Source organism: Centroberyx gerrardi, chromosome 9, assembly GCF_048128805.1.
Source record: "Centroberyx gerrardi isolate f3 chromosome 9, fCenGer3.hap1.cur.20231027, whole genome shotgun sequence".
Classification (NCBI taxonomy): Eukaryota; Metazoa; Chordata; class Actinopteri; order Beryciformes; family Berycidae; genus Centroberyx; species Centroberyx gerrardi.
The window spans coordinates 29,919,592-29,945,831 of NC_136005.1; the positions used below are offsets into that span (position 1 = coordinate 29,919,592).

Here is a 26,240-nt window from a genome sequence, read left to right on the forward strand (position 1 = left end):
GGATGGGTGGGTATAGAAACTTTGTTTTGTTTTCAATAGGCTATATTGTGGTTTCTTTCAGTCTGTTGATTACATCAATGAATACTACAAAACTTGAAATGTGTTATTGTTGTTAGTGTGTGTTAGTGTTAGTGTTGTCTTATCATGAAATGGTCCCAAATTTATCTGTAAATAGATGGTGGATAGGCACGCCAGGGCCTTCTCACTGGAGTTGGTGGGGGAAAACTATGAGCATGACAGTCACGCCCACTTGGAGGTGAGGCCCCGCCCATTTGGAGGTGCTCCAGGCTGCAGCTATACATACTTGGTTTTCTTTACTAGGAGCCCACACTTCCACTGCCCAGTGAAGCAGGCCAGGTCTGACAAGTGGTGACTTAAATGTGCTAGGCCTACATTAAGGTGGACTTCACAGTGAACACCTTTGGAAAAATAGCCTATGAAAATATTCCTGAAGAACAAAATGGGTACCAATATATCTCACTCACTGACATCATTTTTTTTTTTTTTTTTTAACAGATCCCCACCTATTTAGTCAACATGTTCAATTTATTTTGTAAATGTTTCATTCACAAATCTAAATTCATGAAGAGAAAATCCCTTTTCCATTTATTTTTTAACTAAACAATTGGAATCCATTGCCGGTGTGAAGAGTAATTTTTAAAAAATGCTTACATCTATATAACTGTAATTTATTTCCTTTATAATGACTCCCTCTGGCAATATGTTTCTTTTTTGTTTGTTTTAGTTGTATGACCCCAACAACTATCCGATAAAGGATTTTTTATTTTTATTTATTTAATCCCCAACGCGGATGTCGTCATAGTTACGTCCTTACGTAGACGCGCCTCCGTCCATGATTGGCTAAAAGAAGCTGGTTCAGTTCCGTGTTTACCTTCATGGTAGTTGCAAAATGAAACCGTTTGAGATAAAGCTGGCTAAAGAGGTCCGAAAACGCCCTCATCTGTATGACTCTTCCTCGAGGGGCTACAGAGACGGACAACTGTCTGCCGCTTCCTGGAATGAAATAGCAGGGACGCTGGAAGTGGACAGCGGTGTCTGTCGCCAGACATGGGCGACACTGCGCAGCGAATTTGCCAGGGCAAACAAACAGATGATGTTAACACCGAGTGCATATGGACGTGTACGACGGACTGACGTAATTTCACAGTTGTCTTGGCTCTTGCACTTCAGTAAGGATCGCGAAACGGAGTCAGACTGTCTGCACTCAGAGGTAAGAGTTGGTATAATGCTGGTATTTTCTTTACTGTAGCGTCACTGTGGTTAACAGCGGCAGAGCTGAGGTTGTACAGCTCGCCAGGACCAAGAGTCCGGGTCAAAACCGAACCACAACAAAACTGGCTTCTGTCGTCTTGATAGGTGTAAGCAGCGATGTTACCAAGTCAACTTTACTCGAGTCCCAAGTCGGTCTCAAGTCTTGAGGCAGAAGTCTCAAGTCTAAACGTAGAACACCAAGTAAAGTAAGAACAAATCCAGTCCAGTAGGCTATCAGTCAATATCTTAGAGAAAACCTTTCAATGCAGTATCATTTTAATAGGATAAAAACTTGGTAAGAGCATCATAAGTTTAGAACTGGGCGATAAACCGATTTTATCAATTAATTCGAATTTATGGTTTAGCACGATGTGCAAAGTCATTTGGAAGTGGTTCGGTTATGCAACGTCCGACGTCGAGCAAACCACCGTCCGTGGTAAAGTTTGTCTAAAGTCTGTCGCAACTAAAAGTAGCAGCACGACAAATTTATTCCAGCATCTCTGACAGAGGCACGCAGCCGAGTGGGAGGAGTGTGAGGCACTGCGAGATGCACAGGCTAGCGGCAGCCCCCCAACGCCTGCCATAAAGCAGGTAACATTTAGCGGCATCATTCCCCTAGCCCGTTTGGGGTGTCAGTCCCTGGTCCTTGCGTTAAAAACCTAGGATTTTGATAGTACAGACAATTTGACTACGAGCGGGCAAGCTTTACAAATCGAATTTTGCCAATCTGACAAGCTTTCTGGATTCCTCGAACCCTTATCTGTTGAGCGGGTGGATCATATTGTGTTAAAGTATTTGCAATAAAGTATAAAATCTCACCTTTGTGTGGCTCGTCCTAGTTGTTTTCATATGGATATCTTAAAGATATTATGCTCTTTTTAGCTGTTTAAAACATTTCTCAGTGCTCTTTAAAATAAGGTTATGAATTCTGTTGCAAAAAAACACACAAATCCAGGCTCTGTGGAGCCTCCCCTCATTAACTATACACTGTTCTGAGTGGGCGGGGATGCTCTGATAATGAGGCGCTGCTCTGATTGGCCGCCTGATCGGCTGGGTGAGGGGGGAGGGTGCAGACGCGGAAAAAACCCCAAAACCAACATGGCAGCTCCTTGTAGAAGAAAACTCTGTGACACAACATGTAAAACTGTCAATTTTTGAGGTGGAATCTGTCAACCAAACAAGATTTTGCGTATGCAAATTGCTCCCCTTGGGACGTCACAAGGGGAGCCAAATCAAAATGGCACATGTTTTCCCAGGAAGGAGGCTGGAGCAACAATGCAGAGGCATTCACTTCTCACATTCTGTGGGTTGTTAGGTTGAAGGATGACTTAAGTATATGTGTATGGGCAAGGAAAAACGTATTTTTCATAATATGGGACCTTTAAAAGTGGCTGCCACTTTTCTTCTAGCCTCTTGCTTCCGTGTGGCGAGCTGGAAAACGTGCTCTTTGCTGCCCCTTCTGGCCGCTGGAAAAAACACGAGTTGCATCTGGTCAGTGTGTAGAAGGAGCAGATGCAAAGGGCATCCCATATGACAAGAAGGGGCCCCGGTGGAAAGACATTACAGATGCGGTGGCGTTTCATATTGCCAAAGATGGCTTTTAAGAAGAAAAAAAAAGATTAAAATCGTAAATCGGGTGTAGGTGTGAAAAAATCGGACATTTTATTGTTAGGCTATATCGAGTTTGATTTCTATAATCAGTTTCAACTCCAGTAATTCATTTTAAATTCAGTCGTCTGCTGGAACAAATCTCATCACTTTCAATCTAAGTAATTTACACAAACACAAGAACTTTTGTCAAGACTTAAGAAACCTTTTCAAGTCATCAAAGTAAGTCCCAAGTCAAGTCTTCTCTTCATGCATCAAGTCAAGCCTCAAGCAATTAAAACTGACTCTGTTTAGACCTTTATTAGAAATTAAAGTAATAATGAAAAATGTAATGCATGTAACGTAATGTTTTTTTATGTGCAATGTGCATGTTGTCTTAACTTTTTTCCTTCTCTTTTTTAATATTGAAGGAAATGAAGGAAAGCGTGACGTCCGCAAGCTCTTCCCCTGATCCCTGTTTGAGCCCGTCACCTTCGGGCAGCTCGGGGCAAAGGAGGCCGAGAAAGAGAAGGCACGGAACTATGGATCATCTCATTATGAAAAGACTTGAAGGCATCGACCAGCAGAGGGAGCAACTGCAGCAGTTAAATGGTGAAGACACCAAGTTCGCTTTAGGTATGGCAGACATTTTGCGCGGACTCCCGCCGCGTCAGAAGAGCCTGGCAAAATTTAAAATACACCAGCTACTTTTTGAGACGGAGCAGGAGCAAGAACAAGAGTGAAGCCACACACACACCACCATTTTGGAGACTCAAAATGTGCATTTTTGTGAAGAACAGAAGTAACGGGAATTGTTAGTAACAACATTTAGCACGTGAAAAATGTATAGTTTTCAGTGATTTGGGCTGTTTGTTTCTTGTACCAAATGTGAGAGATCATCACTGGTTTTATTTTTCACTGCAAAAAGTAGGCTAATACTCTGCGCTGTGGGCATCATTACACACTATTACTGAGGTTAAATGCAGTGCATAAGATCATTTACAGATTGACTTGAATTGTCTGCAGTACTTGGTTATGGCAGAACCTACTGCTCACAGAAAACCTACAACATGAAAACCCTTATAAAACACCAGCAAATAAAATTAGTTTCAATAAATGTGTCTCTGGAAATGACGTGCTGCCAAGGCATGAGACGCACAGGCGACTGAGAGAAGCTCTTGAAGGTTTCTCTTGGGTTTTTGCAGATTGTTCTCAACACTTTTTTTTGGCGGCATGCCAGAGGATCTGGATTAGATTCAGAAACTTCATTGCAGAAACTGTGAAAAGGAGGAACACCCTCAGAGGGCCTTTTCCCCCTTTTTTTTTTTTATTGGTCGTCTCCATGCAGTAGACATTGTCACTTCTTCCTTCTGGGTCTCCAACGGTGGGCTGACCTTCCCTCTCCAGTCAGAACAGCATTCACTCCCCATCTTCTGTCACAAGATAAAATCTCCTAAAAATGACTTGTTAGTGTAGTTAGCATTCCTCACTGAAATGAATGATTGAAAAAAATCATGAAATGATCCACTAGCTGCAAGCTAACAAGTAAAGGGAACACTTAAGAGGCATCCAACAGGTTCAGAAGTGTTGTGTCTTTTCTGAAGACAAGTCATGTTGTTTACTCTGCTGCTCTTGATGTTAAAATAGTTGAGCAACAATGTCAACATTTAACAGACATTGCAGTGAAAATGGTTTTAAACCACAGTGAAAACGGCACTTGTGTATTTGTGAAATAATCCATGTAAATCAGAATCTAAAATCAAAACACAGACTCGGTAGGTCTTCAACAGATATCTAAAGTGGCTGTTTGAAATGTATTTACAATCATTTTCTTTCTACTTTTATACAAATAAACAATTACATTGCATTGATTGTTATTATTACAGTACATTTGTCCTTACATCACATTTTTAGAGATGGATGTTTAACAGCTTTACAACTAGGTCATAAAATTTGTGAAAAAGTTTGTTTAGAGTTAGACTGTGTTGGATTGTGTTCACATTGGATTTTCATCTAATTCCTTCATCAAAGTAATTTGACAGCATTATGGTGATGAGAAACTCGATGAGAATCATCGAGTGGCTTTCCACTGGCCAAGGCATCTTCTTAAACAAGTAAAATCCAGGTTAGTCTGAATAGAGGTAACCACTGTTTTCTGCAGATAAAACCACTCTAAGGCAGCTCTGTGAGTGAATAAACACAACTGGGGGAAACTGTTGTGTGCAAAAAAAACCGACTGAATAATCACATTCCTGTGTATAGAGCAGCTACAAGCTCATTATCTTCACCATTTATATGGGGAGTGGAGGTACACTATTTTGGGTCCAAACTTAAAACAGTTTCTTTTTTTACCCTCACACTTTCCCTATAATCTGCTCTGAGAAACGGCAGCCTACTCCTACAGGGATGGACAGTTGTTTCTAGTGTCTAGATGTGTGGCAGAGATGGACGGACGCTTCTAGATTCGTAGCAGTGGGGATCGCCGCTTCTCTGTGGACAGCTGATACTGCTGCTGTTTGATGATATCCAGGCAGTCTCTGAGAACCTGCAGACAGAACAGAGAGACAACATAAAGGCATAAGGAGAGGGATGCATCTCTCTGACACCAGTGCTGAAAAATCCCATCCCTGGTTGCATAAGTGTAAAACACACAGATGGATGTGTGTCTGGACTTTATTACCTTCCTGGTGTCCTGAGGTAGAATGACTCCATCGTCCCACAGCCGACCGGAGGCAAAGAACGCTGAGCTCTCCTCCTTCAGTTTCCGGTTCATGTCCTCCTCCTCCTGCTGTTCCTCCTCCTCTCTGCCAGGGGGAAGCAGTGAGCCGCTGTGGCCCGGAGCCACCACCGACACTCTGGCGTTGGGCCACAGGAACAGGAAGTTGGGGTCAAAGGCCCGCCCACACTGGAGAGATAGGAAACGAGATTCAGATTATTGAGGGATTGACCCTGTACCCTTACATGGGTATATATTAGTAGGGATTAGCCCTATATTAGTAGGGATAGGCCCAGACCCTACACCCCTTCACAGGTATAAATAGGGATTAGCCCTGTGCCCCATGCCCTACATGGGTACACACTGGTCAAGCCGGTCAGCCTCTCACCATGGCGTAGCTGTCGGCACCATGGCAACCACCGATCACCACAGTAATTTTGGGGATGGAGGCACAAGCCACTGCTGACATCATTGAACCCTGAGCCTTCAGACGGTTACTGTTGATGTCTGCCTGGAGGATACACACACACACACACACACACACACACACACACACACACACACACACACACACACACACACACACAGTTATGATATGCTATTTTTGCCAAAACAGCCCTCTACAATACCACACCTTTGAATTCAAGGAGAAACTACCCCTTTCTGTAAACATTTGACAGAGCACAGAGTCATGATTATAATGCTGTTCTTTCATTTAGAGCTAAATTCAAGTCAGGCAGTCAGGGTTTAGACCAGTCACTCTACCTGCACACCATCAGACTTCACATGTTACAGCAAACCATGTCTGCTGTTTATTGAGCAGTATCCAATTGATATATGGGTGTAAAAGTTTTATTATTGTGAAAATGTAACCTTAATTGTGAATGTTCAGACCTTAGCTGCAAATTTTCATACAACTTCCACAATCCTCTTCTCCTATTCAGAAAGAACTATCCTGTAGTTTCCTTTAGTTTTCTTTGGATGTCCACATGATATTGGAAAAAACATTTTTATCTACCAAAAGATTTTTGTACTTTTCCAATGTGTTTTTGAATTAATTTTAGCTAGCTAGCTAGCTAACTTACAAAACTGCGGATGTGCTGAGGGACTGAATCTGTACTTGTTATTAAAATAGAAAAGAATTCTACTGTTTTAGAGAGGGAACGGCATTCAACAGAGACCATAAACCAGATTTCGAACCTACATCCTCCTCACGCGACACCCAGTCTGTGTTGTGTTGGGAGGGAGTTACCTGTGTTGTGGAGAGGGTTAGCGGCGGTCTGGGTGCGGTGTTCTGGAGGAAGAGGAGAGGGATGTCTCTCTGGTCACACAGCTGGACAAAATGGCTGCCCTTCAGGGACGCCTCGTATGACAGCTCTCCGTTGTTGGCTACTATGCCCACCTGGTGGCTAACACAGTCCACATGCGCAAAAACTGTGATTTACAGTGATTTTAGAGTAGCTAACAGGTGCTGTTAGGTTTGACGCTAAAGGGAGTAAAATCATTCATAAACCATGGCTTCTAGTTGCTTACAGTGTTTATAAAGCAGCAGCAATATGTCATTGTAATACATTTAAAAAAATAAAAATGAATCTCTCTCTCTCTCTCATGACCAGTCTTGTGTGGCGGTTATTCATTGGTAGGGGGTGAGGGGAGTATGCTAATCTGATTAACTAGTTAATGAGGGTAGCTCCTAATCTCAAGAGGGTGAGGGGCCACTGAGTTTGTGGGTGGGGAGTAAGGGGGTAAAGTATGTGTATGTCTCACACTCTTTTTCACTATATGGAAGCAATGGTGCATCAGTAAGTATTATGTAAAATATATATCTACGCACCGATTTCACAGAGACGAACGGTGATTGTGCACGTGGGAGTGAATGACATCATGATGAGACGGTCTGCCAAACTTCATTATGAGTCTGAGTCGCTAGCCACAACCATCGAGAGCCTTGGTAAGAGCTGTATTCTGTCAGGCCCCATCCCGACCCTGAAGAAAGGCTGTGAACGCTTCAGCCGCCTTCTAAGCATACACCACTGGCTACAAACCTTCTGCACTGCAACAGGCTATGGTTTTATGGATCACTTTGATTCCTTTTGGAAAAATGAGCACCTTTTTAGAATGGATGGTATTCATCTCTCTGGTAATGGGGTGAAACTATTTATTTCTAATGTTTCAGAATCGCTTCCTCTGTCTGATTGACATGTAATCCAACAGGCCCCCATCCTAAATACCCTAAATACCCCCCTGCTCATACCAGTGGTCTGCACAAATCAGCTGGTCCTCCTGTCAGTTTGTCCATAGCCTTTCAGATCCCAATACCGTCTGTTAGTTTACCAGCAACTTCTCCCACTGAAACCAAAGCACCTGGTTCTTTGGACCTCAGCATTCTTGTATTGATCAGTAGTGCGAGAACAAACAAGAAATACGCATCCCAGTTTGCTAACCTATCAAATCTGATACCTGTCTCACATCAACCACACACTGTCCAAAAGGCTGTCACCACAAACCTAAAACTAGCCTTACTCAATGTTAGATCACTTTCCAATAAATTGTTTTTAATAAATGATCTTATTGATACTCATAAACTTGATTTTATGTTTTTAACTGAAACATGGTTAGGCAACACAACTGGTGCAACAATCCTCATTGAATCAGCCCCCCCTAACTTCAATTTCTTGGATACTGTTAGAACTGGTAAGAAAGGAGGGGGTGTGGCTGTTTTATTCAGGGATGTATTTCAGTGCAAACAGACAACATTTGGAAAGTTTGCATCTTTTGAATATCTATCTGTTATTTTCAAATGTTCTCCCCGAATTCTACAGTTAGTAATATACAGGCCACCAAAATATCCTGCAAATTTCCTTGATGACTTTGCAGAACTACTCTCCCTTGTTTCTTTAGAATTTGACTGCCTACTCATAACTGGAGATTTTAATATCCATATGGACAATTCAAGTGACAACAATGCCAAAGAACTTTCTGTCATATTAGACACTTTTGGGCTGTCACAACATGTTAAAGTGCCAACTCACAGCCGAGGCCATACTCTGGATCTTATTATCACCAAGGGTCTTAACATTTCAAATGTCACTGTAACTGATGTTGCCTTATCTGATCATTTTTGTGTTTTCTTCGATGCATCTGTCACTCCTACTATTCATGCTAGATCAGAAACTGTTACAAAGCGTTGTTTCAAAGATAATTCTAGTGCAATGTTCATGGAAGCTATATATTTAAAACCAACACTTACCTCTGCCTCTACTGATGATCTTCTGACTAATTTTAATTCTAAAATTGTAAGCGTCATCGATGTCATTGCACCTGCTAAGGTTAAAGTAATTTCTGGCATGCAAAAGGCTCCATGGAGAAAGGCTGCATCTACAACAGCCCAAAAAAGGGAGTGCCGTAAAACAGAGCGCAGATGGCGGAAAACAGGGCTTCAGATTCACTACGAGATCCATAAAGAGAAACTGCACACCTATAATCGGGAACTGAAAAAAGCCAGGCAGTCCTTCTTCTCTGAGACTATCTCCAACAATGCCAACAATGCACACATCTTATTTGCTACAATTGATAGACTAACCAACCCCCCAGCACAAATATCCCCTGAACTTCTTTCTGACATTAAATGCAATGAGTTCGCCACCTTTTTCAGTGATAAAATTCAAACCATTAGGCAAGCCATCAACTTCTCCAATCCAAACAAAATAATTGCGCCTCCGCCACACTCAGTAAGTAACTTAGCAAACATGACACAGTTTAATACCATTGATCAAAAAGCTCTTGAGGAAATTGTATTGCATCTGAAAGCCTTGATGCTCTGCCCACAAGCCTTTTTAAAAAGGTCTTTAGCTGCCTGGCAGCTGAACTACTACTGGTAGTTAACACCTCTCTCAGCTCGGGGATTTTTCCAAGTGCGCTAAAAACAGCCATTATTAGGCCCTTGCTTAAAAAAACGCAGCCTAGATGCATCTGTACTTAATAATTACAGACCAATTTCCAACCTACCTTTCATTGGTAAAATTATTGAAAAAGTTGTGCATCAGCAACTTAATAACTTCCTAACCGCAAATGGCCGCCTTGACAAAATATCTGGGGTGCTGCAAGGTTCAGTCCTTGGCCCACTCTTGTTTAGCCTATACATGCTCCCACTAGGCCAAATTATACAAAATAACAATATTGCCTACCATAACTATGCGGATGACACCCACATCTATATAGCGCTCTCACCGGGTGATTATGGACCCATAGACTCACTATGTCTCTGCATAGAACAAATCAATATCTGGATGTCCCACAACTTCAGCTCAACTGGGACAAAACGGAGGTAATTGTCTTTGGTCCTCGGGAAGAAAGGCAGAAGCTCAGTGCCTATCTTGACTCCCTGTCCATACAGCCTAAAAGCCAGGCCAGAAATCTGGGCGTAATGTTGGATTCAGATCGAAATTTTAACAGCCACATCAAATCGATTACCAAGTCAGCATATTATCATCTTAAAAACATAACTAGAATCAGAAGCTTTATGTCAAATCAAGACTTGGAAAAACTTATCCATGCTTTTATAACTAGTAGATTAGACTATTGTAACAGCATCTTCTCTGCTCTGCCAAAAAATACTATTAAGCGGCTACAACTTATTCAAAATGCTGCCGCTAGAGTTCTGACTAGAACAAAAAAATCTGAACACATTACCCCAATTCTCAGGTCCCTGCACTGGCTCCCAATTAAGCAAAGAATTGACTTTAAAATATTACTGCTTGCCTACAACTCACTAAATGGCCTAGGACCAGCATACATTTCCGACCTGCTTGCACCCCGTGAGCCCTCCAGAACACTTAGGTCAGCTGGGTCTGGACTATTAACCGTTCCAAGAGTCAGAACAAAACATGGTGAAGCAGCATTCACTTACTATGCCGCATACAACTGGAACAGACTTCCAAATGATCTTAGACATGCTCCAACTGTAACCACTTTTAAAACTAGGCTTAAAACGTTTATGTTCTCCATCACCTATAATTAAACTCTTAGCACTTTAACTCAAAATATATGTAAATATGTGTGCGCGGTTTATGTATGTATTTACTTGTATCGACAGAACTTAGATTTTTATACTGTAACACTCTTACTGATTTTATAATGTTGCCCTTACTCTAACTTTCAGTGTTCAGAAACTCTTTTCTTGTTTTTAATTTTCTTACTTTTATTTATTTACTTTTATCTTATCCATCTCTGTTTTTATCTCTCTCTTTTAATCATGTAAAGCACTTTGAGTTGCCCTGTGTACGAATTGTGCTATATAAATAAACTTGACGAAATCTTATACGTTTATTGTTATTTGGTCAATAAGAGTGATCCTGATTGTGTGTGTCTCTACATGGCTTTGATTACACCAGCCTTAGATGTTGACTGAAAAACTTGTGTTGCTCCTGCTGTCATTGCCCAAAGTGTGTGTGTGTGTGTGTGTGTGTGTGTGTGTGTGTGTGTGCGTGTGAGTGTCTCTCTTACCCGTGTATCTTTGCGAAGCCAGTGACCAGTGTAGTTCCAAAGCGAGCTTTAAACTCTTGGAATCGGCTCCCGTCTGTCAGCCGACTGACTACCTGACGGACAGAAAGACAGCAACAACCAACAGGATTTTTCCCAGGAAAGGCCTACCAGACACAGTGTTATCCATGTTTTGAGTGTGTGTGTGTGTGTGTGTGTGTATTCTGTACCATTTTAACATCCAGACTGTGGTTATAGTTTAGTGGCGCCAGCCCCAGAAGCTCCTCCGAACTATACAGTGGCTCCTCCTCTCCTCTCCTCTTCCCCTCCTCCACCTCATCCTCCTCTTCCTCGGGCAGCTGGTAGTTGAGGGTGGATATGATGTTTCTGGTGTAATCGTACGCCTCCTTCTCTTCCCAGGCAAAGTGGTCCACACAGCCGCTCACCCTGAACCCGAAAAATTGGCATATTTATTCATTTTATTTTGGCACATATGGGCCTCCATACAGAAATAAGGGTTATTACAATTTTGACATCCTCTCCTCTAGCCGCTGAAGTGCGCTTGTTTTCCCGACTGACTGATCCACTGGGTACGTTCGATTTATGGACCTACTCGGCGTGAAGCCTGGCTCCTCCCAGGTCCTCCGGCGTGACTTCCTCTCCCGTGGCAGCCTTGACGAGGGGCGGTCCGCCCAGGAATATGGTCCCTATCCGGTGCACCATCACCGCCTCCTCTGCCATGGTGGGGATGTAAGCCCCGCCCGCCGTGCATGACCCGCACACCACCGACACCTTCAGGACACACACAGTAAATATAGGAGATAATGAGGTAAATATTGGAGTTTTGGACCCACAGTGTAATCGTTTGACTACAAAACACTTTGATTTTGCTGCACGAGCTGTTTGGAGAAATTGGATGGGCATTTTATGCTTTTTTTGATGGCTTCGTTTACTTCAATAATTTGGGAGAAGGCTGAGATGGAACTATTCCTTTAAAGTTAGATATTTAGGATTCTTAGAGTCTTTCTATTATATTCAACACCAACATCTGAATGCAGCATATGTTAGCGTTATGTCATCTCTATACCTTAGCTTGGTGTTATGTCATCTTGATTACTGCTCTGTTATTTGGGCTTCAGCTTCTAAGACTGACCTTTCGAATTTAGAAATGGCACAAAATAGGGCTACTACACTCACTCTTTGTGTTCCCTAGGCTGTTGGTCAACGTAGATCGAATGCATTCCCACCTTTTGTGGCGGGAATGTTTCAAATAAATTATCCACCAGTTTACTTGTGATCTTCAGAAACATTATTTATACTCCAAACCCTGCAGGTTGTTTTAATCAAACAGGATATTGCTGATGCTCACCAATACAATACTAGAACAGCCAATAGAGGACCAATGCACAGGAAATGCATTCCTTGTTATTTAAAGAGTAACTAAACCCCAAACCCAAATCTGTGGTGAAGCCTGACACCTAATGGTGAAAAGTAGGATACTGAACTGGTCATCTGCTATTGGCTGGTCTTTGGTGCCAGGTGATGTCACCTCTAGAGTACAACAGGTGATGATATCACCTGGCACCAAAGACCAGCCAATAGCAGATGACCAGTTCAGTATCCTACTTTTCACCATTAGGGGTCAGGCTTCACCACAGATTTGGGTTTGGGGTTTAGATACTCTTTGTGTGTAAAAAAACATTTTTGTAACTGGTTTCCTTTATTTTATACCTGTATTTTCACTAGTTGTCTACTTTTGTAATTTATGTTTTATGTGGACCCCAGGAAAATGAGCCTGTTGCCTGTGTGTCGGCCAATGAGGATCAGTAATAAAATGTAAACAAACCTAGTCTATTTTAGAATGTCTATCCTACTTTCTGCTTTCCTACCTGCGGGATCTTCATGGAAGACATGATCGCTTCATTGTAGAACGTCCTGCCTCCTTGGTTCTTATCTGGGAAGATCTCTGACTGGATATTCACACACACAAACAAGCACACACACACACACACATACAAAGTCAATACGATCTACCATTTGAGCTCACTGGTTAAGACACCGTTCTGGTTGCATGCACTTGTTGAGTCAAAAGTGTGTTTCTGTGTGTGTGTGTGTGTATGTGTGTGTGTTAACCTGCAGTGGTAGGAAGGCCCCTCCGGAGTCGACCAGGTAGACACAGGGGAGGCGGTTCTGAATCGCAACTTGCTGTGCCCGCAGCTGCTTCTTCACCGTGATTGGGTAAGCCGTGCCGCCTTTCACCGTGGCGTCGTTGGCGATGAACACACACCACAGACCGTTGATCCTGCCTATGCCTGGATGGACACACACACACGGTTAGAGGCATACACACAGGTGCATAAGCGAGCTGAATGGTTAGAGCTAAAGTGTGATAATTTCTGAATGTATTGTTCATTATGTGATCGTTTAACTGCTGTTACAGATGAAATGCTGATGTCTAGTGCCAATTTCAAAACATTATGATATAGTGGGTCTATGCTTATTTGTTAAAGATATAAAAAGTGGTTTCGGACCAGTCAGGCAGCCGGCAGAAGGGATGTCCCCGTACGGCAGACCCAGACCGGCGAACGGAGACAGCTCCAGGAAGTCCTCGTCATCCAATAGGAGGCGAAGGCGGTCCTGGACCAGCAGCTTCTTGTTCCTCTTGGTGTGTCGGGCTATGGCGTTGTCCCCGCCCCCTTTCCTCACCTTCTCCCTCAACTCCACGTACCTGAGAGAGAGAGAGAGAGAGAATGAGAGAGAGGTTGGAACTGCACTCTGTTTCTATCCATTCATGCTGATACCATTATTTCTGAATACAAGCGGAGTATTGTGGACGATCTAACGCAGTAGTGCAGATCAGAGGTGAACAGCGCAGAACCTACTTGTGGTGGCAGGCGGTGCTGTTGCGGAGGTTAGCTTCGTAGACGTGCTGGTGGATGAGCTGGAGGGGCTGCTGCAGCACCGGGAAGGCACTGGGCAGAGCTCTCCTCCTCCTGGAGACGGAGCCCATACAGCGGACTGGACACTGCCCACACTGCTCACCCGACCTGGTCCAGAAGGTTGATAGATTCAGACAGGAAAGTACTTGGAAGACAACTGACAGCTCAAAGTAATTCACCATGTTTTTGGGAGATTGGTCCGTCGGTTAACTTTGGCGTCTATGAGAACATAGACACCAAAATCATCCATGTGTCCCTGGTAGATCATTGGCTCCGGTGCTAACACTTTAGCATACACTATGTTGAGTGAGCAGGCAGCTAGCATTATCCAAAGTAATAAGACTAACTTTTTACTAATACATAGTTGTTAGTGGTGTTTGTTATATGGCTTCTACATTCCTACATTTTCAAAATGAAATATCACTAACTCAGTATAGCTGATGTAGCCAGGTTTATTATTGGAACTATTTCAGGTGAACAAGCCACGTATTCATCCGCTGCACAGTGATTTTTAGCTGTACACCGTGTTCCATCACCCGCCACCTTCACTTCCATAGGAAGTGAGTTTGAGTTTGAGTTATATTTCATATAAATTTTAACAATCTCCCCATTATGTGGGGAGATTGGTAAAATTTATATGAAATATAATATGATACGTGGCCAGACTTGGCCACGTATCATATTAGCTGCCACGTATCATATTAGCATATTAGCTGCTACAAGTTCTCATTTTTTCATAATAATGCTAGTCGCCTACTATCACTCAACACAGTGTATGCTAAAGTGTTAGCATGGAGCACCAGAGCAATAATCTACACTCAGCATGGAACTCAGCATTTTTTTATGTTGATGTTTCCAGGTTGATGATTGACACACACACACACACACACACACACACACACACACACACACACACACACACACACATACACTCAATCGAGTGAAGTAGTCACCTGTGTTGTCTTTTGTCTGTTGTGTTTCTGACCGTCCACGATGGAGACTGGGAGTAAGGCAATGGTAAGGCAGGACACACTCTTCCTCCGCTACACACACTCCTTAGAGAGAGAGAGAAAGAGAGAGAGAGAGAAAGAGAGAGAGAGAGAGAGAGAGAGAGAGAGAGAGAGAGATAGAGAGAGAGAGAGACCCATATGGGAAGGTTTTTTTTTTATTTTATATGACCTGGTGCAGAATTACATAATTGTTTCTACTGTAGCTGTGGTGATAATGACAGTGGGAAGAGGGGTCAAAATGAGCCCAAACAACACCGTTGTATACAACATGTGTTCAGGACCTTGAAAACGTATCAGTATGTTACACTTTATGTTTACCGGTTTTTCCCCGTGAAAAGTCATCGAGTATCAAGCATGAAAAAATAAAGTTAATCATGTTTTTAGAGATGTTAAATAACAGGAGGGTTAAACCTGCATGTCCATCTGATTACATTTAACCAAAGCTATTTTTCACTTCGTCCTCAAAATTACGGTTTCTCCTCCATAAGTAGGGCAGGGTCACTGGGTCTGTCAGTTGACCTCACTGACATATATGAAGATACTCAAACTTTAGTCTAAACTGAGCCACACTGAGCACACTCCATGACACTGGATATACTTGCAGATATATGGTGTCAACAGCAACAATGTACATGTGTTCGGTCATTTTTTGTAAGCTATATTTTCAAACACACCTCTAAACATTATCTGAAGTGTATAAGAAATGTATTTATGCCATTTTGGCGAGGTTCGCTGCTTAAAACAGAGGTCAATGCAAAGAAAAAACAGAGTATATGAAAAAATGTATGCCAAAGGTCGTGGAGACAATAGGCGTCTATCCTTTCACGTGCGAGCGAATACAAAATAAATGCATCAGTTTAAACCGTAAAGGTGTAACAGTTCTTACCTTGCAATGCAGCGGTACATGGTTGTAGGTCTTGACTGTACTGCGACACAATTTAAAAACTTACGCCCACAACAGTGAACTACATATTTCGCTTAGTGTTACAGTGAAAAATGTTGGGATGGAAACAAGAAATTGAGCTGCCTGGTTCCCTGTAGCCGCAAACCAGCTGAAGGGTACGGCAAGCCAAGTGGGTCAAAACGTGTATACATTTAACGCTACCTCCATAAATCTTTGAGGTTGACCACTTAAACTACATTCACTCTCGGATAGATCAATGACGTTTGATTCTATACAGTTCTTATTGTACGCGTCCCATATGTTTTAAGACGCGCATGCAAAGCAACAGTTACGTCTGGTTCTCTTCCTCTCAAAACCTACTCATCAAAATATAGATTCTACCTCTGGATATTAACAGCACTTTCGGCCTGGGTGCCATTTGGTCCAAATAAACCTTAGATGTTTTTAAAGGAGGATATCGGCAACAGTGGGAGATATCTGGTAACTTCTCCATGAATCTATACCAATAAGATACATTAGGCTCTGATCTGCCCGATGCCGTTTGTGGTACCCTGAAATTGCAGCAGAGTAAGACCTCTTCCCTTTTACCTGCTCTCTGATCATACTTGGAGAGCTGACAAACCAGAGAAAATCCAAATAGTTCAATTACAGCAACTGAATATTACAGACTGATGTCTTATTCTCAACTTCAACTAGAGAACTAACTTCGTCTATTCAAATGATCAGCAACAAACTTTCCTAATAGAACCTGCTATACAAATAATCCAACAAAAATTCTTACAGGAGTATTACACGAATAGTACAGTGATATCATAAGAAATACAAAAAAAATACCATAGCGTAATATGAGGTCACTATAAACTCACTGCTGAGTAGCACAGACACACTTTCATTTAGGTCCCTATGGAAAAATTATTGGAATGTTACAGTAATTTTTCATTGGGGTTGACATTTATTTGACTGTACTGTGTGAAGTTCATAACAAGCACCCTTTGTGAAATCCTATAATAACTAGTTTATCGGGTCTTAGTGATTCTTGTTAATATTTGTTATAACGAACAAGTTATCAAAAATCAAAATCACTCCTCAAACACATATAAACAGCCTCAGACATGGACCAAACAGGCCACTATAAAGCAGAGAGGTCTGGTCCTCAATTCCGATTGGCTGAGACGGTCATTAAAGCACACCTGTGACCACATAACAGCTAATTTAAATATTAATTTTCTACCCACAAACCACCACTCACACTGGTACATGTGTCTAGCAATTCTGTTGTTTATTAACACTTTAGGAATTATATTCCTTAATGGATTAATAAAACTCAATTACTATTATTATTTAATTATTCTGACTAAAATAGAAGATGAATTCAACATTTGCTTACTCTTTTTATTACAATCCTGCATTATTGCATTCTCCTGTTACTCATGCCTAACAACGCTCCTTATCTGCTCTAAAATCACAGTAAAGCAAAGTCTCTTATGTTTTTTTTTTTTTTGGTTAAGTTAGTTACTCTGTGGAAAACTACTACCAAAAAGTATTTTTAGGGCCAGTGTAGCCCCGGGGCCCTGGTTTGGTATGGGCGGCCCTGCTGCTGTATATCGCTGATTCAGGCGGGGAGGGAGGGAGGAGGAAAAGTGTGTGTATGTATGTGTGTTTGTCGACAGACAGTCAGTCAGGACTAGGGGAGACCAGCAGCGGCGGCGGTCCAGGCGAGGCTGAGCGGGGAAAACTGCGTCCAATCCGGGAGAACTCAGAAGGAGGAATCCGCGATGAGTTGGGGAACGGAGCTGTGGGTACGTCTGAACTGCTGAGCTGTGTTTCTGCCCGACTGTTCGGACTGTTTGCTTTGCTTTTCTCACGGACAACACGGGCAGACTTGGGGAATTCGGGTGGAACGAAGGTGCCGTGTTACCTTTTAGCATTGTGTACAGGCGAGCAGCTAACAGCTAGCTGGCCGGCTGCTAGCCAGTGAGGCTAAGCTAGCTAATCCTTACAATGCACCTTAGCCGCGGTGACAGCGGGCTGAACAATAGGCAAGTCCTGCAGACACACGGCCAGACGGCCGGGGCGGGTCAGGCTGCCTTGCCCGCCCCGGCAGCCTGTCAACACGGATAAAATCCCCGTTGTTGCATTGATCTGGCTGCGAGAGTGGCAAGTTATGAAGTTATATCTTGGCGGATTTTGGATGTCACACCCTGTTTCAAAGACAGGCAGGCGGGGATCCCGTTAGCGGGGTGGGGGAACGGTGGGATCCGGGGTCGACCGCCGTCCTGCTCCGTCCCCTTTCTAATGCAACATCATAACCTTAACTTAGACTTTGCTGCTATTTGCTGGACGGACTGATTGGTATTTTATCTTTGTGGCCAATTGTCCAGGTTTTTTGCCTTAACTTCCATGGGAAAGGAGGGGATAGATGCTCGGATCAGATGCGTCGGCCGACCCGTGCCTCATAACGCGTGTCCTGTGTCTTTCTGTCTGTTTTAACTCAGTCAGTAACTGGAAGTCGTTTATCAAATGTTATTAGCTCAGTCAGTCTTACAGGAGCCGTCTGCTCTTTGTCAAGTTCAGTAGATCTCAGGCTGGTGAGCCCTGTGTGTGTGTGTGTGTGTGTGTGTGTGAGAGAGATCCCCGTTTACATCAGCCTAAAAGGGTTTCCATGCTTTGTTTTTTCCATTTTCTCAAAAAATGAGATGCAATATTGGCTTGATTTATTTAATATGTGTAGGTTATAACAGCTCTACTTCTAAATGACAGTGTAGTGAGTACCAGGCTGTATTTTTGGGGTGTTGGCCAGCAAAAGCTGTGGTCACCAGTGGCAACTAGCAGCATCCCGTGTGTGTGTGTGTGTGTGTGTGGGTGGGTGGTGGGGGAGAGGAGAAGAGAGGATAGGCTGCTTGACTCATGGCTATTCCAGTCCACAGGGACAGGATATAGAAGCAGAGTGTGTAGGGATAAAACAGAGCAGGGTTTCTCAGTGTCAGGCCTGGGGGGCACTTCACCTCCATGAGATGATGCTGAATGGCCCCTATAGTGGCTATAATCTACAATACATTGTAATTTAAACTCATATTTAGTTTGAATTTGAAGCAGTTCTTGAATGTGTCACAACCATTCTACCTAATCTGACTATTCTGAAATGTAGTCAATGAACAGTGATGCAATTTTTCAGGATACCATGTTTTTTCTTTGGACACGCAACTCCCATTCATGTCTCCCATTCAGTTTTCCTTGTTGTTTTTTTTCTCCTGCTTTTTTTTTTTTTGTCCGTGGATGGAGTACCAATCAGGATAGGAGGATAGAGAACTCGGCACTGCCAGAGGCTGCTTTCCCAGCCAGACAGACAGAAACACAGACTGGCTAGTGATCATGAGTCTGAGAGAGAGAGAGAGAGAGAGAGAGAGGAGAGAATTTAATTTTAGAGAATTACTCTTCAAAAGTCTTTAGGTGTGAATGCCCTTTCAGTTCATTTTTGAATCAGATAAAAATTTGGGTTGGTAGATATTGTTACCATTTGATTCAATTACATAAACACATACAAATTCTGTAGAAAGGTCATAAAGAAAAGTGTTCAGATTGGTCCCCATGTTGCTGAGTATGTGCATTAATACCATGACATTTAAAATTTTAGCCAATTGTCTAAAGTCCTCTACATTGTCCTTCAGTTTCCCTAAAATGCAAGGATGCTTTTTCCCCACACAGTGTGAGGAGTATCCAGTAATGGAAAATGACCAAATGGCAAGGTATTCCATTAGTTGGCCATTGAAATATATTCCAGTTCATCTCTGTTTGTCATATGGTCAGCGCTGCAGTGAAGCGCAGTATGATCTGCCGAGTGGAGACACTGCGACTGATGGATATTCATAATCCCGTGAGCCCGCTGATGAGATTAATTCAGATTACAGATGATTGGCTGTCCGATGTCAGATTACAGACGATTGGCTGCCTAGTGTCAGATTACAGATTATTGTCTGAAAAAGAAGACGTAATACGGTTTATTGGCCGTCATGCTTTACACAGGATTGACTGTCTCGTGTCAGACAGTGCAGACTATTGGCTGTCTGATTTAATATGACAGACTATTGGCTGACTGCATAATGAGTCAGAATTGGTCTGATGTCAGATGCGTTTGCTGCAGACTACATACATAGCTGGTTGTATATACACAGCCTAATTCCATCATCATGTATAAATCCATATTTTGCATTATTACTTAGATTATAATGCAGCATTCTCACTGGCATACTATTAGTATTCTAGTATATTCTACTAAACTAGTTAGGTCTACTTAGCTTGGTGGCCTTAGTATGTTCTGTGTAGTGTGGTGGCTTTAGCATGTTGCACTTAACATGTTGGCCTTAGTATGTTCTGCGCAGTGTGGTAGTCTTAGTGTATTTTACGCAGCCTGGTGGCCTGCGAGCCTGTGCCAGGCATTTTGGCTGCAGCCCAGGTCTGTGAGACGTTACAAAGCAAGCGAGGAACATCCTATTACTGAGTTGGCTTCCTGCCCCCCGACAGACACACTCATACAGTAGGAAGTGTCTGTCTGAATGGAAGCTCTGTGCGTGTGTGTGTGTGTGTGTGTGAGATGCTGCCATGCTGTGCTCTGGTCTGTCTCGTGGAGGTGAGTCGGAGGCCGGTGGACCGAAGCAGCCAGTCTGACTGACTGAAGGACAAGAGGCAGACAGGAGGTCGTCTCTACCGACCGGCCAAACTGAAAGACAAGAACAGGGGGATTCAGAGTAGAAGGAAAGAGGATGGGGAGTTACTGAGTGGCTAAACTATTGATTTTGCTTCTAAGTCTGTCATTGTTTTGGTCTCAGTCGTGGTTCTCGTCCTAAAACTGTTATATTGCTATATTTTGGATGAGTTATTGGGATAAAATGCACTAACATTACATTAGCCCCATGTCGATAAATGATTACCACATTCATTTTGAAACATTAGTATAATTACCAAAAATTGGCAGCCTCTACCTCTGTAATTGAAGAGGATTGGCAGCTGCTACACTGCAGGTTACATTCTGTGCCACCAGGTCAGACTGTGTGGGAAATCTGATGGATTGTTTTATAGCACAAAACGGGAAGCGCTTTTACTTTGCGAGTAAATCACAGCTGTATTCCAGTTCCACTATTCTGCATAAATTCAATTTCACATTAGCTTACCTCGTCTGGATGCGTATTTGTTGTTATGGAGGGCTGTTATCGGCTCTTATCCTTCTCTTTGCACTCATTTTAACACTTTTAAGACTTTTTTCACCCTTCCCATACAAGAGTGCCTTCATTTCTGAAAAAGCTCAGCCTTTGCCACATGCTCTGTCAGGTACAGTGGCTTTCCTTTCCACCTTTTTTTTTACATTTTCAGACCTGTATTTGTGTTTCGGGGAATATCGCTCTGACTTATAATGCAGTTTTTATTTATAAATTTCACCTTCTGTCTAGCAGCAGTGGCAATTTTCTTCATGTGGTGCCCACCGCTGCTGAATGATCATAGGGGAAACTACCTACATTGCTTGTATTTGTGGGTCTGTGGTAGTTGTAGTTCTTGCGAGAGGGTTTCTGTGGTTAGTAGGTCAGTAGTCTGGTTCTTAGCAGGTCACAGTGGGTGTGAATGAAGTCATGTTGAAGTGAAGGGAACTGGCCTGCACACAACAAGCTGTTACACTCAGTGCGGCCAAGCCTGCCCACTGTCAACACTGTGTGTGTCTGTGTGTGTGTGTGAGAGGGAGAGAACATGTTTGCATGCCTGTATGTGAGACTAAAAGAAGGAAGCAAGGCCATGTTACTTGTGTGTGTGTGTGTGTGTGTGTGTGTGTGTGTGTGTGTGTGTGTGTAGGCGCTGCCTTGCATGTGCGAGGGTGGGTGTCTTTCTTAATTAATGATGTTGTGCTAACACGTCTCCCGGAGGCAGGGAGGAATACGGCGAGAGAGGGAGGGAGGCAAGAGGTGTGAGAGAAGGATGGAGGAGTAGAAAGACCATCAAGAGGGAGGAAGGGAGGAGATGTAATTATGGAGGGAGGAGGGGGGGAGGCAGGCACTGAAAGAGAGAGGGACAGAGGGAGGTGAGTCAATAAAGGGAGATGGAGTGCGATTATTATTACTTTTTGGTGCTTTAGTCTCTGTTCTCTCCCTGTCTTTCTTAGTCTTCCTTTCCATCTTTCTTTCTCTCTTTTACCCACCCCCTCTCATTCTGTTTCTCACTCCATTTCTCTTTCTCTCTCTCTTGACGGTGCAGTCGTACGCCAATGAGAAGCAAGGCAACAGTAAACATTTCATCCCCCACAAATGATGCAGTCCCCCTCAATCAGTAACAAATATGTTCTCTCTCTCTCTTTCTCTCTCCCCCTCTCTCTCTCCCTCCCTCCCCCACAGCTGCTGCCTGCTTCCTCTTGGCGTGTCTTCAGAATGTGTCCCCACTCCTCTCCTCTCCTCTCCTTCCCTCTCTTCCTTCCTCTCACCCCCTCTCCTGCTGCCTCCCTGTCCTCCCTGGACGCAGCCACAGCTGGATCCTCCCAGCCAGCTGCTTGGCAGACAGACTTCAAGCTCTTCTTACAGTCAAACACTGTCACACACAGAGACGCGGTTCAGCTTGATGACGCCAAGGTGGAATTGATTTGCAGCAACTAGAATCAAAGTACATCAGTGCCGCTTGATAAATAAAGGATGGAGAATGTTAGAAGGAATTTTTTGGGAAATTTTTTTGTGTACTGGCCACAGTTGCTAATAAATCCCCAAAATCACCATTCGCTTTCACTGTTTTACCAGCCAACTTGATACTGATATTGTAACAACTCCCTTACAATAGTGAGAAAACTTCATGTTTGGTGTTTTGAATAGTTTTGGTGCTACATGGTTTCAGGATCTCTTACGACATGATGCGATGATGTTATAACTATTATTAAAATGGCTGTTTATTGGCAGTGTTTTTCTTACGCTGATGCCGTTTCACCTATCTCGGCAAATCTTTCTCACCTTGTATTTATGTAAAGACACTTTGACAGACAGCCTTAAATTTAGACCTAGGCGGTTACTTTTCCATCAGTGTGATGAAACTCAGTGGAAGCAGTGGTTTGGCACTCCAAATAAGGCATCCCTCCTCGAATAGCAGAGCCTGGCTTGGTCTTTTAGATATTCGAGTTGTGGCAGATATCAGGTGAGGTATCATGTTTTGGAAATGGCTTCGAGTTCATTCTGTTTCTTCAGCAGCCAGCGAATATATCTGGTATATTACGCGTTATCCGTATTATTCTAACGTTGCTGTACGACGAGATTTCTTTCCGGGAAGTAAAAGCTGAATCACCAGAGACGGAAACAGTCCCAGACCCCCTCAGTGTCACAGCTTTTCTAGAGGCAAAGGCCTCGCCCGGGCGCTGGCGGTGTCGGCCTGTCTGTCTGTCAACTGTTTATTAGTCAGCTACTTTATTAGCCAGCGGATAAAAATGCAGGCTTCAGGACACGTGGAAAGTTGGAAGACGCCGGGATGTTTTTTTTTCGCTGCTGAATTTTCCCCAGATTTCCAACCCAGTCATTACACTAAACCTCTGCTGGATGGCTGGCTGCTGTGGATCTCAGGCCGCAGTCTGACATGCTCACAGACAGTAGCGTAAACTTTCTCCTCTCTGTGGATGCAGTATTTTAAGAAATGAAGCACAGACCTGGTGTTAAACCTAGATGTCCTCCAGCTGATGTCCTTGTGTCGCTGTGTACTAAACACATCGGCTGCCCGCTAAAACCTGCTCCACTCCGCTGCCCTGACGCTATCTGATCTGATCTGTGGACGGACACAAATTACTGACTGAAATACAGACCAAACACCAACTGACCGAAAGGTAGATTGACAAACATAACACCAACTGACTGGCAGATAGACTCGAGCAGAAGACCAAGCGATGAGCAGAAGACAGATTAAGCCATTCATTCATTCATTCATTCATTCATTCATTCAGTCAGTCATCCTTATGTTTTTACATCTCTGATTCTGAGTTAAGCTCCATGTTTGTTAATCTGGTTCTTTGTCACTGCGATACACCCCGTTACATAGCTACCAGTGTTAGAGCGCAGAGAATGGATCAAGCATGGCACCCCTTTTTGTTCCCCCTGTGTGTGTGTGTGTATGTGTATGTGTGTGTGTGTGTGTGACAGCGAGTGGGTGTATGTTGGTCATGTGGCAATTAACCGTTAGCTCTTGTCCCATTGTGGAACTGATAATTGCACCTCTCCACTCCTCTGTCCCTCGCTCTGCTTGTTACCCCACCAACCAGCCCCGTCTCTCTCTCCCGTTCGGATGGAGCAGGACTGTCCGGTACATTTTGTTTTTACGAGTGTTTCCCACAGGCCACGAGAGACTGGGAAGGGGTGCTCAAATGCATGTCACAGACCCCCAAATAGACACACAGTAGGGCCATGCACCCGCCATGTGATAAGTTTTCATGGGAAGACATGGGAATATTTTTGTTGTTGATTTAGTATTGACTTGTAGAACTGAGATAATACTGGTAAGAGCGAAACCTTATGAAAATGAGTGAAACCTGATAGGATAGTCCTTAATTTCTAGTAAATTAAATTAGACTATTCCTCATTTGTCTCCAGACCCCCTGGAACCCTCTCAAGGGCCTCTGTGGGTCCCCAGACCCTACTTTCACTGTGGCATTGTGTACACGCAATACAAGTGCAGCTTTAAGAGGCTGTTTTATCAGTCGGGGGAATCTATTTGCGGTGCATTTGTACTATTGTGGCCGCTAAGTGTGTATGGGAAACACTGGATACTGGCAGGAATTTGCCCCAATCCACATAAATACAGACATACTGTACACAGTGCGTATATACAAGGGACAAGAAGTAGGACAGTCCCGCCCCCTCTCCCATTGCTCGTCTCCCTCTCTCTCCCTCACTGTCTCCCTCCCAGTCCTTCCTACATACAGTGTGTTTACATCTGAGGAAACAATGTTAATTCCAGCAACAAAAGAGCTTTCCCAGGCTGTTTATTTGCCCGCTGAAGTTTCAGGGCCCTATAAAACGTGTGTGTGTGTCTTTTCTCCGCGCCGCGTATTCACACACGCTCACTGGCTGCTCAGCGCGGAGGGTTGCCGGTTACCTAGGTAACCTGTCGCTAGTCTGTCCACGGAGTACACAGCGTACCCCCCTAGTTGCCGTGGCTACCCCCAGACCATAATATGTCAGGTAGTCGGAGCATAGAATAGGGAAGTCAATACACCGAGCAACAATCTGCTTCTGGGCCAGGTTGGCCCTCTTGATTTGCAAAGGCTAGGGAAGTTTCTTTTTGGAAATAAAAGAGGTGAGGATGTAGTTTTTCTTTGGAGAGTGGGACCCATATTTTCAAAATCCCTTTTCTCCCAAACATATACTGATTTTGCATACTATCATGCATGCTTATTTAGTGAAATTCAACTGAAAAACAAAAAAAAAAACAGGGTGAATATTTTAATCGGCCTACCATAAATTGCAGAGGCTTGGGAAAGAGTGACCGCATAAGCACCAGTAGCTACCGAATTGATTGTGACAAGTACACTCTGCGATCCCACTCTTGGGTCCCAACCCAGTCTTTGACAAACCCTGATCTAGAGTTCAAGTTTTGATCAAGTCTAGATTTAGGCTAACAAACTTTTACTCTTGTCAAGGGGAAACAACAGAAACAAGCCTGTGACACATTATGGATCCCCACTCATGGGTGTAGTAGTAGTAGTAGTAGCATAGTAGTAACAGTAGTCACTAGTAGTTGCTGTAGTACTAGTGGTGATGGCAGCAACAGTAGTAGTATTACACCCAAACTCGCCTGCTATCAGCAATTAGTCAACTGATATGGGGTTAATGGTTAATCTACATCACAGACACACACACACACACACACACACACACACACAGGGAAGTAAACCACGTTGCCCAGTATATGTTGTTCTTGGTCTTGAAAGATGCAGTCGACAGCAAAATAAACCCCTATTCTTCCCCTCTGCCACGGGGAAACTGCATGTAGACTCTGCAAAGACTCTCTGTCCGTCCGTCTGTCAGCCAGGAAGTCACATGACGAGGGGCCAAAGTCTCAAGACTGACCCAGAGTCACGCTCAGCCGCTCACTGCAGGCAGAAAAAAGGGGTATTCCGCTGAATATAAAGGCATATTTATACCACGCTGAAGGCTTATCTTAAGAGATATTTCCACTGGATACAGGGAGTTTCCGCCGTTTTTATAAAAGATATTTAAAGGGGAATTCCACGGAATATGAGGAAACATTGTAGGGAATATTCCACTGAAACTAAATAAGATGGGATGAAGGAACAAATTCATTTCCAGTGTTATAAATGGATATTCGTA

General features: G+C 43.3%; 2 protein-coding genes and 1 long non-coding RNA gene across 4 annotated transcripts in view; 2 read left to right on the forward strand and 1 right to left on the reverse strand.

Moving 5' to 3' along the window:
• Positions 1–949: 949 nt before the first annotated feature.
• On the forward strand, positions 950–4,726 carry LOC144539760 (uncharacterized). Its single transcript, XR_013505094.1, has 2 exons — positions 950–1,231; positions 3,291–4,726. It is a non-coding gene; the product is annotated as an uncharacterized LOC144539760 (long non-coding RNA).
• On the reverse strand, positions 4,666–15,993 carry LOC139910425 (methylcrotonoyl-CoA carboxylase beta chain, mitochondrial). 2 transcript variants are annotated; one of them, XM_071897718.2, is made up of 13 exons: positions 15,892–15,993; positions 14,949–15,050; positions 13,939–14,103; positions 13,588–13,784; positions 13,190–13,368; positions 12,946–13,026; positions 11,670–11,848; positions 11,287–11,503; positions 11,081–11,172; positions 6,828–6,984; positions 5,964–6,086; positions 5,540–5,764; positions 4,666–5,404 (listed from the first exon to the last, which is right to left on the reverse strand). In XM_071897718.2, the coding sequence occupies exons 1-13, from the start codon at positions 15,909–15,911 to the stop codon at positions 5,318–5,320; spliced, it is 1,824 nt and encodes a 607-aa protein (XP_071753819.2). In that variant the 5' UTR covers positions 15,912–15,993; the 3' UTR covers positions 4,666–5,317. The 2 variants fall into 2 exon arrangements, with proteins under 2 accessions (XP_071753819.2, XP_078141831.1); XM_078285705.1 differs by having other exon boundaries at positions 14,949–15,038; positions 15,892–15,945.
• A 1,595-nt stretch (positions 15,994–17,588) lies between these two features.
• The window catches only part of fnbp1l (formin binding protein 1-like), a 38,674-nt gene continuing 30,022 nt past the window's right edge, over positions 17,589–26,240 (forward strand). The window contains exon 1 of the mRNA XM_071897706.2: positions 17,589–17,708. Within this exon, the coding sequence (XP_071753807.1) occupies positions 17,685–17,708 (24 nt within the window). The 5' untranslated portion in view covers positions 17,589–17,684. The remainder of the gene's footprint in view (positions 17,709–26,240) is intronic.